Below are 17687 nucleotides of genomic sequence, written 5' to 3' on the forward strand. Positions count from 1 at the left end.
TGGAGTAGAATGGAGTGTGGTGGTATGGGTTTGAGTAGCATAGAGCAGAGTGGGATACAGTAGAGGGGCATAGATTTGAATGGAGTGGTGTAGAGTACCGCAGAATAGAGTGGAGTGACATAGAGTGGAATGGTACAGAGTGATGTTGAATGGAGTGGAGTGGTATAGAGTGGAGTAGCTTAGAGTAGAGTGTTGTTGATTGGTACAGTTGTGTATTTGTATTTTCTGCTTCTAAAGTGCATTCATACCAGAAGGTATCGAAGCGCTTAGCAGTGTGAGCTGATGCAGATACAGCTTTAAACAGAGTACTGTGAAAACAGACAGGTTTTGAGTTCCTTACAAAACCGTAAGAGACGAGTAATTCCTCTGATCTGCGCTGATAATGAATTCCAAAGCTTTGCCGCTGCCACTGAAAAACCCTGCTCACCCTACTTTAATTTTTCACAGTGAGACACCAGAGCTAACCTGAGATCTGTAGACCTTAAAGGGTGACATGGAGAGTTCTACTTAATAACATTTTGCAAATATCCTGAGCCCTGGGAATAGAGGGCTTTTCTAAGTCAGACACAGAGCCTTAAAGGTGATTTGCTTCTTAACAGACAACCAGTGCATCTCCCTAAGTTCCTCAGTGACTGACGAAAACGTAAGCAGTCTGAGCATTAACCAGGCCGCTGCATTCTGAATAAGCTGAAGCTTTTTCAGGGAAGATTGATTTATGTTTAAATACAAAGTGTTGAAGAATGCCAGTCTTGATATAATAACTGCCAGAACCACCTTCACTCTGAACTCCCAGGGTATAAAAGGAAAAACCTTTTTTGAGATTTTAACCAACCAGAAACATGTACTTGTTACCTTGTTGACCTGCATGTCAAAGACCAAGGACCCCCAGGTTCTTAGCCGCTTTAATGGAGATAGACAAATTCCCACAGGACTCGGGCCACCAACGGTCACCCAAAATAGAGGTACCTGTACCGAAAATCAGAATCTCAGTTTTATCCCTATACATTTTCATCCTGTTTTGGCCCATCCAGTGACTAACTTCCCTCATTCAAGCTTGGAACTTGTCTGCCACAGTGTCATCCGGGTACAAGGATACCTGGAAACCAAAAGAGCGAACCAATTTTGCCAGGGTGGCCATGTATAGATAAAAAAAAGTGTCAGGCTTAGGGAGGATCCCTGGGTGACCCCACAGGGAAGCTGAAACATGCTGATCTAAAGCAGCTGTGATAATTCTGCCACAGAGCAATGTCTCCAGTATCCCAAGCGCCTTATCCCTCAGTTCTGCCTGATACAATGCAATCACTGTACCATAAACTGGGGTGAGGTGGTATCAAAGGCTGCAGAAAGATCAAGTAACACTAGAACAGCAGCACTCCCCTGATCAACCTGCCTGCAAATGATATCTGTAGCAGCAATGAGTGCAGATTTGGTGCTGTGTTTTTTTCAGAACCCGTGTTGAGAAGGGTGCACACAACTATGTGCCCGCATATAGCTGGCTAACTCATGATGTGTTTTTCCAGGGCCTTGGCAGGAGCAGGCAGGTGAGCAATGGGATGTAGATTTTTTAGGTCACCTGGATCCCCTCCCGGTTTCTTTTTCAAGGGCATGACAATAGTCTCTTTCCAAATTGGCAGAAACACCCCTGATTACAACACTTCAGCATACACGCTTTCTAATAGTGCTGCAATGGATTCAATCGCCATGTGTATCACCCTTGGCGGACAGGGGTCGTCTGGTGAGCCTGAAGTGACTCCTGTAATAAGGGACTTAGGCCCTCATTCGGACCTTGGCGGGCGGCGGAGGCCGCCCGCCAAAGTCCCGCCGTCAAAATACCGTACCGCGGTCGCAAGACCGCGGCGGGTATTTTGACTTTTCCCCTGGGCTGGCGGGCGGCCGCCGAAAGGCCGCCCGCCAGCCCAGGGGAAAACGACCTTCCCACCATGAAGCCGGCTCGTAATCGAGCCGGCGGAGTGGGAAGGTGCGACGGGTGCTACTGCACCCGTCGCGTATTTCACTGTCTGCTATGCAGACAGTGAAATACTAGCGGGCCCTCTTACGGGGGCCCCTGCAGTGCCCATGCCATTGGCATGGGCACTGCAGGGGCCCCCAGGGGCCCCGTGACACCCCCTACCGCCATCCTGTTCCTGGCGGGCGAACCGCCAGGAACAGCCTCCCTGACCCAATGTTCAAAAACCTCCACCAGGGGCCTTTGACTCCCCTACCCCCCAGTAGCCTCTCCCAATGTTTATCAAGGGCTAACTGCAGAGCCTCCCTCTCTATTTTGCCCCAATTCCTGCTGTACGTAGGGGTGTTCTGCTTAAATTCCAACTCTCTATCACGCCTGACTTTGAAAGATTTCAGGAAATAATCAGTCCAGTCTAACTGCTGTGTATCTAACTAAAGCATCAATAGAGTTGACAGATAGCTTGAAAGCAACATATATAAGAAGCAGTAAAACATCAGAAAATTTGAAACCTGCAAATACATGCTGTCTCATTAATTTATGAATTGTAAAGAAAACCCAATATGCATCCTTTGAAATCAAGAAAAACCAATGTAAAAACAATGCATCTTTTGAAAGCATTCTTCAAACTACAGGGAAAATCTTTTGAAATAATTTGTCACCCTTGTTTTGTAATTGCAGAGCATTTTAATGTATTGTCTCAGTATTACAAAGGCAATAGAAGACATGGCAGATACGGTGAAAGCAACATAAAAAAGGAGCCATATGCCAATGTTAAAAGTAGGAAAGCACATTGCACAACTAGGAATAATACTGAAATGCTTATAAAAAAATAGTGCACAGCAAAATGACGTGGAAGAACAAAGATGACGAAGAACACACAAACTTGTTCCATGCACCAGGAAGGAGCTAACACAAGAAAGGGAGGGAGGTCTATGAGAACTAAGTAATCAAAGGGTTGTAAATTAAAGTGACTACGAAAACAACCAATAATATGGTGTGGGTGTGTTGTAAGCCACTGAATAGTAAACAATACATCTCAACACACAACGCATGTGCTGTGTAGGTGAGATCTAAAGAGCAGTGACAAAAACGAAACTGCAGGAATGAGATAACAAAGCGGTGAGTTTAGGATGATGGATGAACAATTTAGGTTGTGGAATCAAGAGCAGGCAGTTTTGGTGCTTGCTGCTCATGTCTTTCTGCAATGCCAGCTGTGGACTTCTGAGCAAAACTTTGGGCCCCAGAACTTATTCTTTTACAAATTAAGCACTGACTTCGATATTCACGACATCACTAGCCTTTCCTTCAAAGTCAGGTCCATTGTACTTGGCTACAATATAGCAGACTAAATAAATGTATTCCTATTAAACCACATTTACAATGATTCATTTGCACACTTTATAGTTTTCATTAGTATTAATATTAAGTAGAAAGCATGAAAATGTTGATCAAAGAAACACAGAAAAAACAATTGTTAGGTTGGTGTGAAGAGAGAATTGCTGCAAAAAGTTTTTAGCACAGTACAAATGACATACATATTACCCTCATGTCTATTATCATCACACAGCACTCACATGCTGGAATGGTGCAGTCCCTGGTCGTGTGGTAAAGTCTATGGAAGTGTTTACTGCATTTTGGGCTGAAGTAGAGAGGACCTGGAGAAGAGAAAGGAGATAAGTCATTAGCAGGGCGGCATGGAAGTGATGCCACTTGGTAGCTACGTAGTGGGAACATGAAGGAAATGCTATACACTCACCTGTTAGATGTTTCAGAAACTTGTCTTTCATCCTCAGATCTCTAGGAACAATTTCTGTTAAAACAATAAAAACAGAAAAATAGTCAGTTAAGCTCTTTGGCATGGGGAAAATAACAATCTGGTGAGACAAAGGCATGCACTTTCATTTTAGGTATGCCATGTGAGTCAGAGCATGCATGGCGAGTATCTAGTCTGCCCATCGATGTGCAGGACTACCAATTCTCGCAAACATTTAGAGGACCAAAATAGGTAAGACATTTATGGTTCTTCAACTGCCAAACAGACATACTGGTCAAATCACCAGAAATTGCTTCACATGATCTTTGAGCCAATTTCAACATCACAGGCATGCGGTCTCCTAGGGGTGGCATCCATCAGATGTCCACCCCCAGGTGACTTTGGGTGAGGGGTGATGTCCAGGGCTGTGGGGGATCCCAATTGTCTGTGTAGCACAGGGGGTGGAGCCAGTTTCAAAAGATTAGCAGTTAGGGTTATGCGCCATTCCAACACTTTGGCCCTACAGCATAGGTTTGGGAAATTTGTGGTGGTAGCTAGAAGAATTAAATTTTCATTTATAATGGCAGATAAAGCAGCTGCTGTGAGGGAGGCGCTTAGGGTGCTGTGCGAAGTGGGAAGAGAGGACCTTATTCAGTCAAATGTTTTGTCCCAAGCTTGGGTTGGCTTGGAGCAGCCGCACCGTGCGGTGGCAAGTGGCATTGTGATGGAGGTATGGGATTTCTCACCACCACAACACTGACAGAAAGGAGAGCATGCTTGTTGCTAGGGGAGGTAGTGCTGAAAAAGTAAAAAATGTGGGGAATGACGGAGCGGTTCATTCCTTATGGCATTCAACATCGCCTGTGGTTCCTTTGAAGGGAGGCAGAGGCCATGAGCGCACACTAGCGCATACCAGGAAGCATGCAGCTAGTGAAAGGAGGGCCCTGGGGGATTTAGATGAAGAGATCAAAGGGTCTCAACAGCGCACTGGATCGGCCCCGCCCACTGGTTGCGCTGAGTTAGTTTCAGGCCAGCAGGGGAGGCGCACGGTGAGAGAGCATTGTCTAGCATGAGCCGCGATGTTGGAAAAGTAAATGCGCCCATTTTTAAACGCTTATTGCAGGACGAGCACAACGGGAATGAAACAGCACTGAGTGGAGACAGAGCGCTAATCCCTGTAAAAGTGTCATTGAAAGAGGGTGTGGTGGGGAGGTAATAGTTTAGAAAAGCATCCTTTAAAAACAATATAGTAGCCGGTAGGAGTGAGGGGCGCCAATTGAGATCACAGTTGAGAGTGAGGCAGATAGCAGGAACGTGCAGAAGGATTTATTGGTGAAGGTGCCAGAAGGAAATCTTGCTACGCGTGTAATAGAGCTGCCAGCTCACACAGGTGCAGGTTGATGGTTGTGGGTGCCTGAGGACCATGAGACAAGTAAGAATACTGTATGTCAGGGCAAATTGAGGGCCACAGCCCCTGCAGGTGTTAGCGACTTGCAGGGCATCAGAGGGGACATGCTGCATGAAATGAGCAGATGCAGTGAGGCGCAGCCAGGGAAGTTGGAGGCGACTTGGGAAGACCGTCAAGGAGTGAGGGAGAGGTTTGGTGCAACTGTCCTGACCACCACGTAGGAACAGAAAATGTCAGCACCATCAGCAGCAAACAGCAACAAAGTTGATTGGCAAAGAGTTGATGGGGGTGTAGCAGATGAGGAGCATCCTGGTATGAGTTTTGGTGTGGTTGAAGACTTCATGGAATGTGAGCTGGATTATGATGATGAAGAGGAGGACCTTGAAGAAGGGAAGATACCATATTGGCAGGAGAGTAAAGAGGATAAAGCTAAAGAGGCAATGAATAAATGGGGTTCTGGGGGGAACGCTAAAATTGTGTCTTGCAGGTTGGACCAACTACTTTGGATCCAGCGGTAAAATGAAGGAGTGTTTAGAGACCACAAGTGAGAAGTAGACGGTGTAGAATATCCCCAGAGGCAACAAGCAGACTAAGTACAGATGAGACACAATTGCGATGTAGTTAGAGAGAAATGTGAGGACATTAAAAAAGTACATAAAGGGACAGATTTGATGGCGATGGATAAAAGTGTAGGGACCAAATCTAGAACTGAAGATGAGGAGACAGGTAAGAAAGATACAGAATCAGTTGTCACAGGAAAATCTAAATCTTACGGTATAACAGGTGACACAACCAAAGTGGGGTTGGATAAAGTAGAGAAGACAACCTAAGGAGGGGAAAAAAGCTGAGTGGAAAGTCTCAAACGGCTGCCATATATGGGGCAATCTATGCCTTTGAAGGCTCATTTGAGCATGAGACAAAGGAGAAAATATGGAAGGGGGATTTGTGGATGTGTATAAGCTTTTACATAGGGAGATACAATCTAAAGAAGCGTCTAGTGAAGAAGCGTGGGAATTAGCTACAAGACCTAGAGTACCCACTACAAGTGACACATGGACATTGATGTTTGTAATATTTGCCAGTATGTATTGCAAAAAATTCCCTGAGAGGGCAGTGTCTATTTTCAAGTATAAAGATACAATTAGAAAGGTGCATATGGAGTTTGGAGGCTTTACGTGGTTACACTATGATGAAGAGTTCAGGGTAAGAATGGTACTGATCCCAGAAAAACCATGGGGGAGGTGGATAACGAGCTGTGGGTTCAATTGATGTATCCGCAGAGGCCCCCAACTACGATGCATATGGCAAGTGGTTTGGCAGTACTGCATTGGCCCTTTCTTAGCAAATCCACCCGGCGGGGGTAGATTCATGGGGAAGGGGACAGGATTTCAATTCAGGCGCCTGCTGGGAATTCAATGGGTTACTTTCCAAGGGATCAATGCAAGTACAAGCACAAGTGCTCAAAGCGCAGAGGTAAGCACAGTCTTGCAGTGTTTTGGCGAACAAGGGGGAACGGGCACAAGTGGACATGGTAGAGGAAGAGGGGGACACTTTCAATCTGGCTACAAGGGCTTTTACACCAATTAAGATTGAGTTTTGGTTGCAGTTCTATCCCAACAGAGTGGAGGCAGTGAGATTGGAATATGGATTTAATGAAGGCTTTAGGTTGGGATATCAAGGTCCAAGAGTACAAAGATTTGCCGATAACTTGAGGTCAGCAAAGGAACATCACCACATAATACATGAAAAAATGTGCAAGGAGGTGGCAGAAGGTAGAATGGCTGGCCCCTTTGACTTTTGGCCTTTACCTGACCTACTGATATCTCCTTTGGGAGTGGTTCTGAAAAAGAGCAAGGGAGAATTTTGCATGATTCATCACCTGTCTTGGCCACAAGGTTTATCTGTTAATGATTACATAATAAAGGAGGATGCTGCAGTTCATTTTGCTTCTGTTGATGGAACTATTGAACTTCTGCGCACAGTGGGTCCAGGAGCAAAACTAGCAAAATGTGATATTAAATCAGCATTTTGGCTTCTCCCAGTGCATCCTTTGTACTTTCTCTGTTGGGGATTCTGTTTAATAACAAGTTGTATGTTGATAAGGTTTTGTCAATGGGTTGGGCTATTTTTTGTAGTTTGAATGTTTTAGTACCTTTTTACAATGGCGTTTCACCTACACAACAGGCATGGAGCGACTTTTTGTTAGTAGGTGCAGGAGGTAATCAGGAATGCAAAAAGGCATTGGCACAATTTCAGGGCATGGCAGCAGTTTTTGGTGTTCCATTAGCTTTGGAGAAAACAGAGGGTCTGAGTACTTGCCTGATTTTTCTCTGCATAGAATTGGGCACAGTGAAAATACAAGTGAGACTGCATCAAGAAAAAATTATGGAGATTATTGAGATGCTCGAAGAAGTAATAAGGGCACCCAAATTGTACTTACATAAAGTTCAGCATTTACTAGGACTTCTCAATTTTGCATGTATGGTGGTGAGAGCAGGGAGGTAATTTTGCAGGAGGCTTGGTCTCGCTATGTCTAGAGCTCATTTACCACACCACAGGAGTAGGATCGCAGTAGCTATGAGAGCAGATTTTGAGGCCTGGGTAATGTTTCCCAGAGGTTTCCATGGTGTAACCATGTGGTCCTTGGATTTGGATTTTGTTTGGATGGTTCAGATTTTTTCAGAAGAGACTGGGGCCAAAGGCTGTGATGTGTTTTAGGATGGCAGATGGTGCACGGAAGAATGGCCAGAGAAGTGGATGAAGGAGAAAAGGAGCATTGCATTCTTCGAGTTCTTTCCCTTGTTGGTTACCTTAGCAGTCTGGATAAACAGCTAGAAAACAAAACAGTTACATTCAATGTTGACAACAAGACAGTGGTGGACTTGGTTAATGGTCAGAGGGTTAAGGACAAGCACCTGTTAAGATTACTGCTACTGCAAAGATTCATGCTGGGGTGTCTAATGCTTATTAGAACATTGGAATGCTGGGGGCTCAATTGAAAACAATGGAGTGCTGCTGGCTTTTACTGGCTGGTAAAAGACCGCAGCGCCAACATTCCAATGTTCGCTTTGTTCACAGCAACAGCTGTGAACAAAGCCTCACGGAGCCCGAGGGGATTTTAATCCCCTTGTGCTCCGTGAAATTTTTTTTTTTTCATAGAACATTCTGCCCTGAGTGGCAGAATGTTCTAATAGCCTTAGAACCCGCCGTAGCGGGCTCTACCGGCTATTAAAGTCCCTCTCCCTTGTTAAATGCCCTCGCCGAACGCGGGGAGTGGGCCTTTAATAGCCGGTAGAGCCCGCTACGGCGGGTTCTAAGGCTATAATATCATCTTTAGAGCCAAATGTGCCAACGTGTGAAAAATAATACAGCAAGCACATTGTCTCATTTACAGTGGCGGAGAGTCCATGATTTGGTGCCTGGATCGGAATTGCAGAAAACACAGGTCCCACAGAAGGTATGGGAGCTAGCAGCCTGAGAATGTTGGAATTAATTGAAAAGTCTCTAGCAGAGAGCACTAGAACAGGTTAGAGAAGGGCTTGGGAGGAATTCTTAGGTAAGGGTGTGTCTCACAGGGACCATGATGAGCAAGGTTGCTCACAATGAAGAGATGATGCCCCATCTTTTTTGATGTGCAGCATTGAGAAAAAAAATCAGCTACAAATGTTGCTGTTATATTGGCGCGTTTGGGTTTTAATGGAAATTATTTTGGGGATAACCTTCAGCCGGAGAAATGGGCAGGAGACTCCTACAAGGTAGGGCAAAAGAGAATCAGAGAGCTCAGCTAATTAGGGATCCTATCTCCATGAAATTGCTGGTAAGTTTGTTAGGCAATTTGGGAGATGTTTGTTTCTCACATTATGAATATGTTTTGTTCAAGCTACGTATGTAGTGGTTGTTTTTTGGGGCATTTAGAATACCAGAACTCTTTGGTAAAAGTTGTACTGAGGGACTGAAGGAAGAACACATAAAATCAACAGGAGAATGTGTTTGGATATTCCTGGAGCAGTCTAAGACAGATCAAAGAGGAAAAGGGGTGACAGTGTCAACACAGAATTGGAGGGTCAGTGTGTGGAGTGGATAACTGGTGAGATTTCAATCATTAAAAAAAGATGCTTTAGGTCTGGTATTCACTCATCAAAATGGCTCTAGGGTTAATGGCTTAGAAGGGGTTGGGGTTAATTAGAAAAGCCTTATGTCACATTGGGAAAAATCCTTTTTGTGTTGGTACTCATTGCTTTCGCATTGGTACGGCATCTGAATCTGCAAGACTGGGTTTTTCAGTTAAAGAAGTGAAAAGACTGGGTAGTTGGTCATCGGACTGTTGTTTTTACTATATATGAGAAATTGAGGATGCCTAGCTTGTGAGGCCTATCTAGCACTTTTCTCTTGTTTCAGGTTGTGGGGCTGGCCCAGCTGTGGCTTTTCTGTCCATTTGGATAGTGGGACACTCGTTCATTAAGTGGGCTCCAAAGCAAGCTGACCGCAGACCTTTTAGAAAGAATTTGGGGTTCCAGAGTGATGAAGTAAAAATTTAATGGTGAGGAAGGGGGGAATGAAATGGTGACAATTTATACCTTGTTTATCTAATCTAGTGACAGTTAGATGTTGCTTAGATGTATTACTCTTACACTTAGGATTAAATGATCTGGTGCAGCTGTCAGGGCTGAGGTTGATTAAAGAAATGAAAAAGGATCTGGATATGAGACATGTTCGAGGATTAAAATGGATGTAACAGCCTTGGTGCCTAGAAGGGTTTGGAGAGATGCAGTGACATGTACAGCAGTTGAAATGGCTAGGCAGAAGGTTAGCAGGGAAATGTCACACTTTTGTAAAGGAAGAGGAATTGTGTGGTTAGAACATCACAATATCAAGAGTCAATATCAAGTTGTCATGGGGACAGAACTGAACCTCCTTGAAATAAGAGAAAAGTTAGAATCAACTTTGGCTATTCAAAGGTGATGTTGGTAAGGTGGGTAAAGATTCGGGGAGTAAGCTTGATTTGCTTTTGAGCCATGCAAAGCTGCTTAGGCAGCAGTCAGAAACAATTTGGTGACATTTCAAACTTGAAAGACAATTGTGAACTGCCATTGTGGGGGGGGGGACAGGAAATAACTCCTTGACAGAGTTTTTCCTGGTGGTGCAGTAAGCAAGAAGGATTGGGGGCATTACAGACTAGGGGTTGGCATAGGGAACACTGGGGAGCAATGGGTGAGTCACGGGTAAAGGCAGTGGATGAATGAAAGGGAATGGGAAAAATTGAAGCTTGGATGACTGCTTTGGGGATTTGTGTTGTTTGGGGCAAGGTTTAAGGGTGGGGTGTTAGGTTTCATTTATGTATTAGTGATGCCATTAATTTATGTATTGTAAAATGTTTTAAAATAGTTTCATGAACTACATACCTGTCCAATAAAGTGACCTTTTACTCTCTTACTCTGGTCATTTCACCATCTCGCCCGATGAGGGCTACTGGGGGTGGAATCCATCGGATATCCACCCCTCAGCTGACTTCGTGTGAGTGGTGAATCCCAGACCTGTGAGGGATGCCAAATGGTCAGTGTAGCACGAGGGTGAAACCAGTTTCAAAAGATTAGCAGTTAGGATTATGCGTCATTCCGACTCTGTGGCACTGTAGCATAGGTTAGAGAGATTTGTGGTCTCTCCCTCCTTTTATTAGTGCTCAGGCTGTTTTGTTGTTACTTAGGCATACAGTCCATGACTTTTGTTGTCGCTTGGAGAAGTGGCAGTAATTGTGGGGTACAGTAAGTAGGAAGGATAGGGGGCATTACAGAATAGGGGTTGGCAGAGGGGACACCGTGGAGCGATGGGTGAGTCACTGGGAAGGTTAGCGGATGAAAGAAAGAGAATGGGGAAGATTGAAGCTTGGAAAACTGCTCTGGGGATTTTTGTTGTTTGAGGGGAGGTTTAAGGATGGGGTGTTCAGTTTGGTTTTTGTATTAGTGAGGCAATTAATTTATATGTTGCCTCATAAAAATCTGTAGCATTGCCAAAAAGATGTTGCCTACTGCCTAAATCAGTAGGGGTGGCAGGTATGGAGTATCTTTCTATGCACAAGCAGAGACACATAGGGCCCCCTCTCTGGCACATCCAGTTTTGACACAGGAAGAAGTCTCTACTTCAGAATCTTTCTGGCCTCCAGTGTGACTTTGATAGATCCCTTGTTTACTAACAGCCACCCCTGGCATCCCTGAATACACTACTCGGATACCTGCACCACTGGAAGCACCCCTGGCAGCACTCTCTGGGTCACATGAAAGATCTCCTCTCGGTGATTACACAGTCTCCAGCATAGGGTGACCAGATTTTGAAAAAAAAAACTGGGAAGAGGTTAGACATAAAAGTGGGACTAAAGCCTTTAGTCTCACTTTTATATCTGCCCTGTCCTATAAAAGAGTGTGTGTGTGTACATACATACACACGAGCTGGCAGCAGAAGTATAAAAACCGTGACATTTACTTCAAATTAACAAAAGCTTTGGCAGGTTGACCTGACCTTTGCCACAAAAATTGCGACATTTATTTGAAATGAACAAAGGCGTCCAACACCAGGACAGTCACCTGAAAAACGGGACTGTCTGGTGAAATCCGGGACGTCTGGTCACCCTACTCCAGTATGACCTTTGTGTGCCGACAGCACGACCCTCAGAGGCAAGGCTGTATTCGAAGACCTTCATCTGAGGCAGAAACCCAGGCTGAGCTAAACACGAAATAATATTTAATGATCAGTAAAACACAAAGCTTTTGTTTAAATCGGGTGTGTCCGACAAGTGACCGACTTCAAGATCCTGCGGGGTTCGACTACCCAGGCCATGCTCTTTATCTCCACTGACATCCTTTACTCCTTTGGGGCCCCTCCGCTGGTAATCATGGAGAGATTTACAGTTAACAGCTCCTCAGGCTTCACAACACCATAACGGTCACAAGTGTTACCTCAGCTGCCGAGGGCCACATCAAATCTCACGCAACTGCACTGCGCCAGGGCCGTGGCTCTCTCCTAAAGCTCCTCGTAATGGTGAACCGAGTTGAGTTCCAAACAAGTTCTCTGATCGTGCAACGATGCGCGGATCTTTCAGATGCATTTGTGCGCAGTCTCCCAGGAGACCGGTGTGATGGGAAGAGATGTTGATGCTGAAACAGCGCCGCTCCCATTATTATGATTTCCTGTGTGTATTTTCCGCCTGATGACTTAGCTGGAGAATGGTGCATTCGTATCCCGTTTCTGTGACGCTGCGTCACTTCCAGGATAGGAGAGCTACGTCATCAGCTTGTCTGTCTGAAGGACAATATATTACACTACGAGTACTTCTCCTTCAAAACCGCAGCGTGCCACATCTTCTCGTTCTCTCACAATTGGCATTGGCCCAGGAATAGAGGAGACCTCCAGTCGAGACCTGTGAGGCGGCCCTGACAACAAAGTGCAAAGTGTAATTTAATTTTTCCAAAATTCAACCGATTCCTTCGGTGGTGTAATATGTATAGTCTCTACACTTGCTAATCGAAGGCATAATACATCGATATAAACTCAGCCTTGTTTTGAACAACTCCACTGTAGTCAGACTTCATATGTTTGTTTTATTTTCGTTTTCTTCCTAATTTATTTCTAGAGGTTTATTTAGCCTTACATCTTATCTAAGTCTTTTTGGAGCGCTGGGGCAGGCAGAAAAGATGATAGGCATTAGGGAATGCTGAATCCAACTGATTTAGAATATAGTCGTATATGTCGCGTGGGCATTGATCTGGCATTCTGTGGGCAAGTGTGGGTTGACATGTAAAATATATTATAATGTGGAAACTTACAAAAAAAAAAAATAATAAACGTGTAAAGTTTTGATTGTACTACAATGTTACTATTTCACTTTTGAACTTTTGCTGTTTTGTAAACCCCGATTGTACACCAAAGTTGGCTTAATGCTATAGAATATTCACTATTGAAATGTACCATAAAGAGATATTGAGAACCGCTGAAGGGTAGAGCCAAGTTTTAGTGCTCTCCTAGACGTTAACAGATTCGCTTCTGGCTCTCAGAAAAAATGTTGCATTCGACTACTTCAGCAAATAAAATGCTCCTGCTTCTAATAAAGAGTCGTTTAGTTTTAGGGACATGAAGCAGAAACTGTCCAGCTGACCTTAGAAACTGGGTAGGGCAATGACATTTCAAACATTTCGACAGCGGCGTAATTTACATGCTAAAATAGTTCATATAGCTCAGAAACACCAGAGGTGTCTAGGCACTGCAGAAAGTAAGCACCACAACTAAAAACTAAAAAAGACTCTAATTGTTTAATGCTCTATGTGAAAGATACATAGATTTGACTAGTTTGTTTTTTGATAGGCGGCTACTGCACTGAAGCCAAGCTATAGATATATGATCACATCTGGACAAGCCCATAACCATTCTGACTGCCATGTTCTGTATCAGATGCCGTCTATGCAGTGCAGCTTTAGGCAAAGCCAGGTCGACTGCATTTCAGTAGTCCATCTTGGAAGATCTGAATGCATTCAACATCAAAACTTGTATGAGGAAAGGGAAAGCGAAGAAATTGTTTCAGAGTTAGGAGGTAGAATACAACGAAATAGTTAGTGACTGAACTATATGAGAAATCGTGTTCAGGATTGAGTTGATTTTGTTGCCAAGATTTTGTACAAAGGTCGAAGGAGTAGGAGAGCCACCAAGAGACGTACATGAAGGGCAACACTATAATGGAATATTGACCAGTGGAAGCAATATCACATTTTTGTCACCATTAAATTTCATCTGATTAAAGCACAAGATTATGACAAGAGACAAAAGCTTTAGTGACTTTTAACATATCACTGGCATACATGCAAAGTGTTCCCAGAGGATCGAATCAGATGAACGAAAGAACAAATTACAGGTAGAAAAGACTGACCCATGAGGGAAAATGCAAACCGTGCATCATAGTGATACAGTATAGGGCAGCAATGCCACTTATTGATTTTTTAAAGTTAAGAAATCAAGAAACTTAGCAAGAAAAGTGCCTTGGACACTACGATCACTAATCTAGAAATTACAATCTGGTGATCCGTGCTGTCAAAAGCCACAGGGAGGTCCAAATCAAAAAACTCTTCTAATTGTCACCCTGTTTGAAACTACGGTCCCGTGAAATGTGCCAATATTTCACTGATCGCTGTGAAATATGGGTTTTATCATGATAATGACCATCCCAGACAACTCTGTACAGCTCTAACATTGAGTGTTAGTTAATCAGCATTCTATTCATGAAAGTCAAACTAAACCTGAACATTTTAATTTGTCATTTTCACTGAAAAAAACACAGTTAAAAATTAGTTAAGGTTTAGCGGACGCAAAATCAACAAAGTCCTGAAATTCACTAGTTATGGTATGCATCACAGATAATACACCCTATAAATCATACCCCAGGCCATAACTTACTTTTGGGAAACAGCCTTTTCCCACATGCCATCAGCATAGTGGTACACTGAGCATGACAAGTAGTTCAAGTATTTTTCATTATGCGTAAATAATTAATTAAAATCTTTGCATATAAAAAAGTAAAGTTTTCCATTACATGCTTCCAAGAGAATGGTGAGCATACAATAGGTCTATCTTAATTACTACAAGAGATGTACAAGATAAAATATAATTTAGATAAACATTACGTATTGGCTCAGAAGTGCAGTGTTTTTCAGAGTTCTTACGCGTTTGGGTCACTTTTATTTGGGATTTAATATATCAAGAAATTAAAAATGTGTACTAAAACTTTTTTCCAATGCATATGATAAGACTGTCAGTTGAATATACCGTGAGTCTGTTTGGAATTATTAGGAGGTATGTACAAAATATAATACTATTTCAATAGATGCTCAGTATTGGCGCAGAATAGAATATTCTTCCATGGTCTTTAGCTTTTGGACGGCCTTTAACTTGAGCTTTTGGACGGCTTTTGTTAGAAATTTGGTTCACCAGGAGTTTAGAAGTGTATCCTCGGGGTTGAGACAGGGGATTAGACAGGCAACAATAGCTTGTCTGCAAGAGTGGATGCCCCTGTTGCTGAACGATATTCTTAGGAGAGTCCATCTTTCAGTTACAATTTAAAGGCAAATACATAAAAGGTGAACCAAATCTTCAACACCTGACCTGCATAAACAACATGAGCTTGTGACCTCCTGCCGAACCCAAGGTAAGGTGTGTAGCAGGGCTGGCAGGTGTCCAAAGCGGAATCCCATAAATTTCCTCTTTAGATGTGGGTCCCAGTCTGTGACCAAGTAGCTGTGTGGCTTGAGTATTTTGAGGTGATTTTGAGCCATCTAACTGTGAGATCTTTTTACTAGACTGCTTCTTCATTAAGCAATTAATTATTTTTTTGAAAGCCGTAGGAGAGATGTTAAGATCCCACAATGAACCTGCCCCTAAAGTGTTAATGGCAGATTCTAAGTAATTTTGAGCTGGATCGTTTTGGCATCTAGATAGTTCTATCCATAATATTTAGCTTAGGGTAGCATCATTTAATGATTTTCAACTAGGCCACCATCCTTGCGATTGATTGTTTTATCAGTCCGAACTCCAGTCAGATTTAGGTGAGAGAGGCACGCACCTAAAATGGAATGGTGCCTAAAGGTTTTTGAGATGATTGCATCAAGAGCAGTAGCATCCCAGCCACGGAGGGCTTCACTCCCATATGTTAAAGTTGGTAGCAATTTGGCAGCGACCCCCTTTAGCAGTGGCTCGAAACTGGGACCAGCCGTGGATCTTTTTATGGTTTGGAATGCTACTGTTGGGGCACTGCTTTTCCATTGTAGTTCTTGTTTATGTGGTAAAAAGTAGCATTGGTCATTGAATAGAACACCTATGTATTTTGCACTCACTTGCATACTCGAACTGCAGGTAGTCTAAATACCCAGGAGATTTAAGCCATTTGTTACTTTTTATTTCCATGGCCTTGTTATTTTTTATGGTTGATTGCCATACAGTTTGGCATTGCGCATCTTGTGAGTTTGTCAATGTGGTCAATGAGGAGTTGTAGGCTGACTTTGGTATGAGTGATGAGAATAATGTCATCCGCATATAAGAGATTTGAGATCTGTAGATATCCATGTTTAGGGGGAACCATAACCAGTTATTTTATGATCTTTTACGTTGCACATCTTTCATCTGCCATGTTCCCAATCCATGCCATGCAAGACCTTAAGCAGGTGTTGGATCAGACCCTGCCCACAACTCCATTGGGTGGACATTCCCTGTTGCCCACAACCTTTAGTCATGCGCAAAAGGGATATGGCTGCATGCATGCGACTCGCCTTCATCTAGGTAATGGATCCAACTCACGATAGTGGGCCAGGCAATTTTTACCCTGCCTTTCTACTTTGCCCCCCATTTAACATGCTAAGTCTCTGAAAATTTCGTGGAGATCATGCAAAAAAGACCAAATGTAAAGCAAAATGTATTTACCCATGTTGAAGATTACCTAAACCTGACTGGATCAGCACAATACATATAATACCGACACCTACACTGGGTGTAACTTCCTAAATGCCTGCCAAGTTTCATTCAGATTCTTCAAGCAGAACCAAAGTTATTAATATATTACGTTATTGCCCTCCCTTTATTTTGCCCAATGTTATTAGCAAATGAGTACTTTTTACACCTCTGCAATAATTTGACAATAGAAATAGTAGGCTAAACCTGCTAAGTGTCTGTCAAATTTCACGTATAGTTGTCAAATGGTGCTGAAGTTAAGAGCATAAAATGCATTTTCAGTTGTCAAGATATACAAAAGCGTTACCATTTTGTAAACCCAACTGAGACCTTTGTCAAATGCTATCATCTGGAATATTACTGAGCAGATTTATACCAAAGCACAAAAAGCATTCTTTTTGATTCAAGTTCTGCACTTATGCCTTGTTTGGCCCAAATACAATCAGTGTTCCTTTCGCAAAGAGCAAAATCCTTTGGGTACTAAAATTAACACTCATTCTTTACCTCCTTAGCCTTCTTACCCATACTCTGAACTGAATGAAAATTGGCATGCTGGCCCATAGCTGCTAATGTGTGTGTGTGTATATATATATATATATATATATATATATTACCTACTGGCTGTCGCTAGTAGGTAGTCATAGTTAGGAGCTTGTTTCCATAGAAAAAGTGTTTTTTGACTTGCCTATATCTTTTGCACCATTTGACAAACCATCACAACATTTTCCAAAAAAGGTATACCGATGATTCTTGTTGTGCGTGGAAAGCTGGTGGTGATCCGTCAAGTGGGGGCTGAGATAACGGGAGATCAAAAAAGTTGTGCTTCCCATTCTAATTCTCCTGTAACCTTTAGCCGCAACTGCAGCTCAATCCACTGGACGCAATTAATCAAATGTGGAAGAAAGTTAGCTTTCAGTAAGAAGATTTTGCTTTTGCCTATTAGGTGTCAAGGCGTCCAGTAGTTTTGGAGATATTAAATGGAAAATTAATTTGTATATCTATGTCCTTAAATAAATCATGAATATTCGTGAATTTTTGCAAATGCGAACGTGAATAGAAGTGATGTAATTGACTGGCCACTA

At 43.0% G+C, this 17687-nt stretch overlaps 1 protein-coding gene across 10 annotated transcripts in view; it reads right to left on the reverse strand.

The window, feature by feature from the left end:
• ALKAL2 (ALK and LTK ligand 2) overlaps nucleotides 1-17687 on the reverse strand; it is a 333889-nt gene that overhangs the window by 305623 nt on the left and 10579 nt on the right. For all 10 annotated transcript variants that reach the window (XR_011203861.1, XR_011203862.1, XR_011203863.1 and 7 more), the window contains exons 3-4: nucleotides 3723-3776; nucleotides 3541-3621 (exon numbers count right to left, since the gene is read on the reverse strand). Coding sequence is in view for 7 of the 10 variants with exons in the window: in XM_069235848.1 (XP_069091949.1) it covers nucleotides 3541-3621; nucleotides 3723-3776 (135 nt within the window). In the remaining 3 variants the exon portion in view is untranslated. The remainder of the gene's footprint in view (nucleotides 1-3540; nucleotides 3622-3722; nucleotides 3777-17687) is intronic.

The sequence above is a fragment of the Pleurodeles waltl genome, chromosome 5, assembly GCF_031143425.1.
Source record: "Pleurodeles waltl isolate 20211129_DDA chromosome 5, aPleWal1.hap1.20221129, whole genome shotgun sequence".
In the NCBI taxonomy this organism is placed as follows: domain Eukaryota; kingdom Metazoa; phylum Chordata; class Amphibia; order Caudata; family Salamandridae; genus Pleurodeles; species Pleurodeles waltl.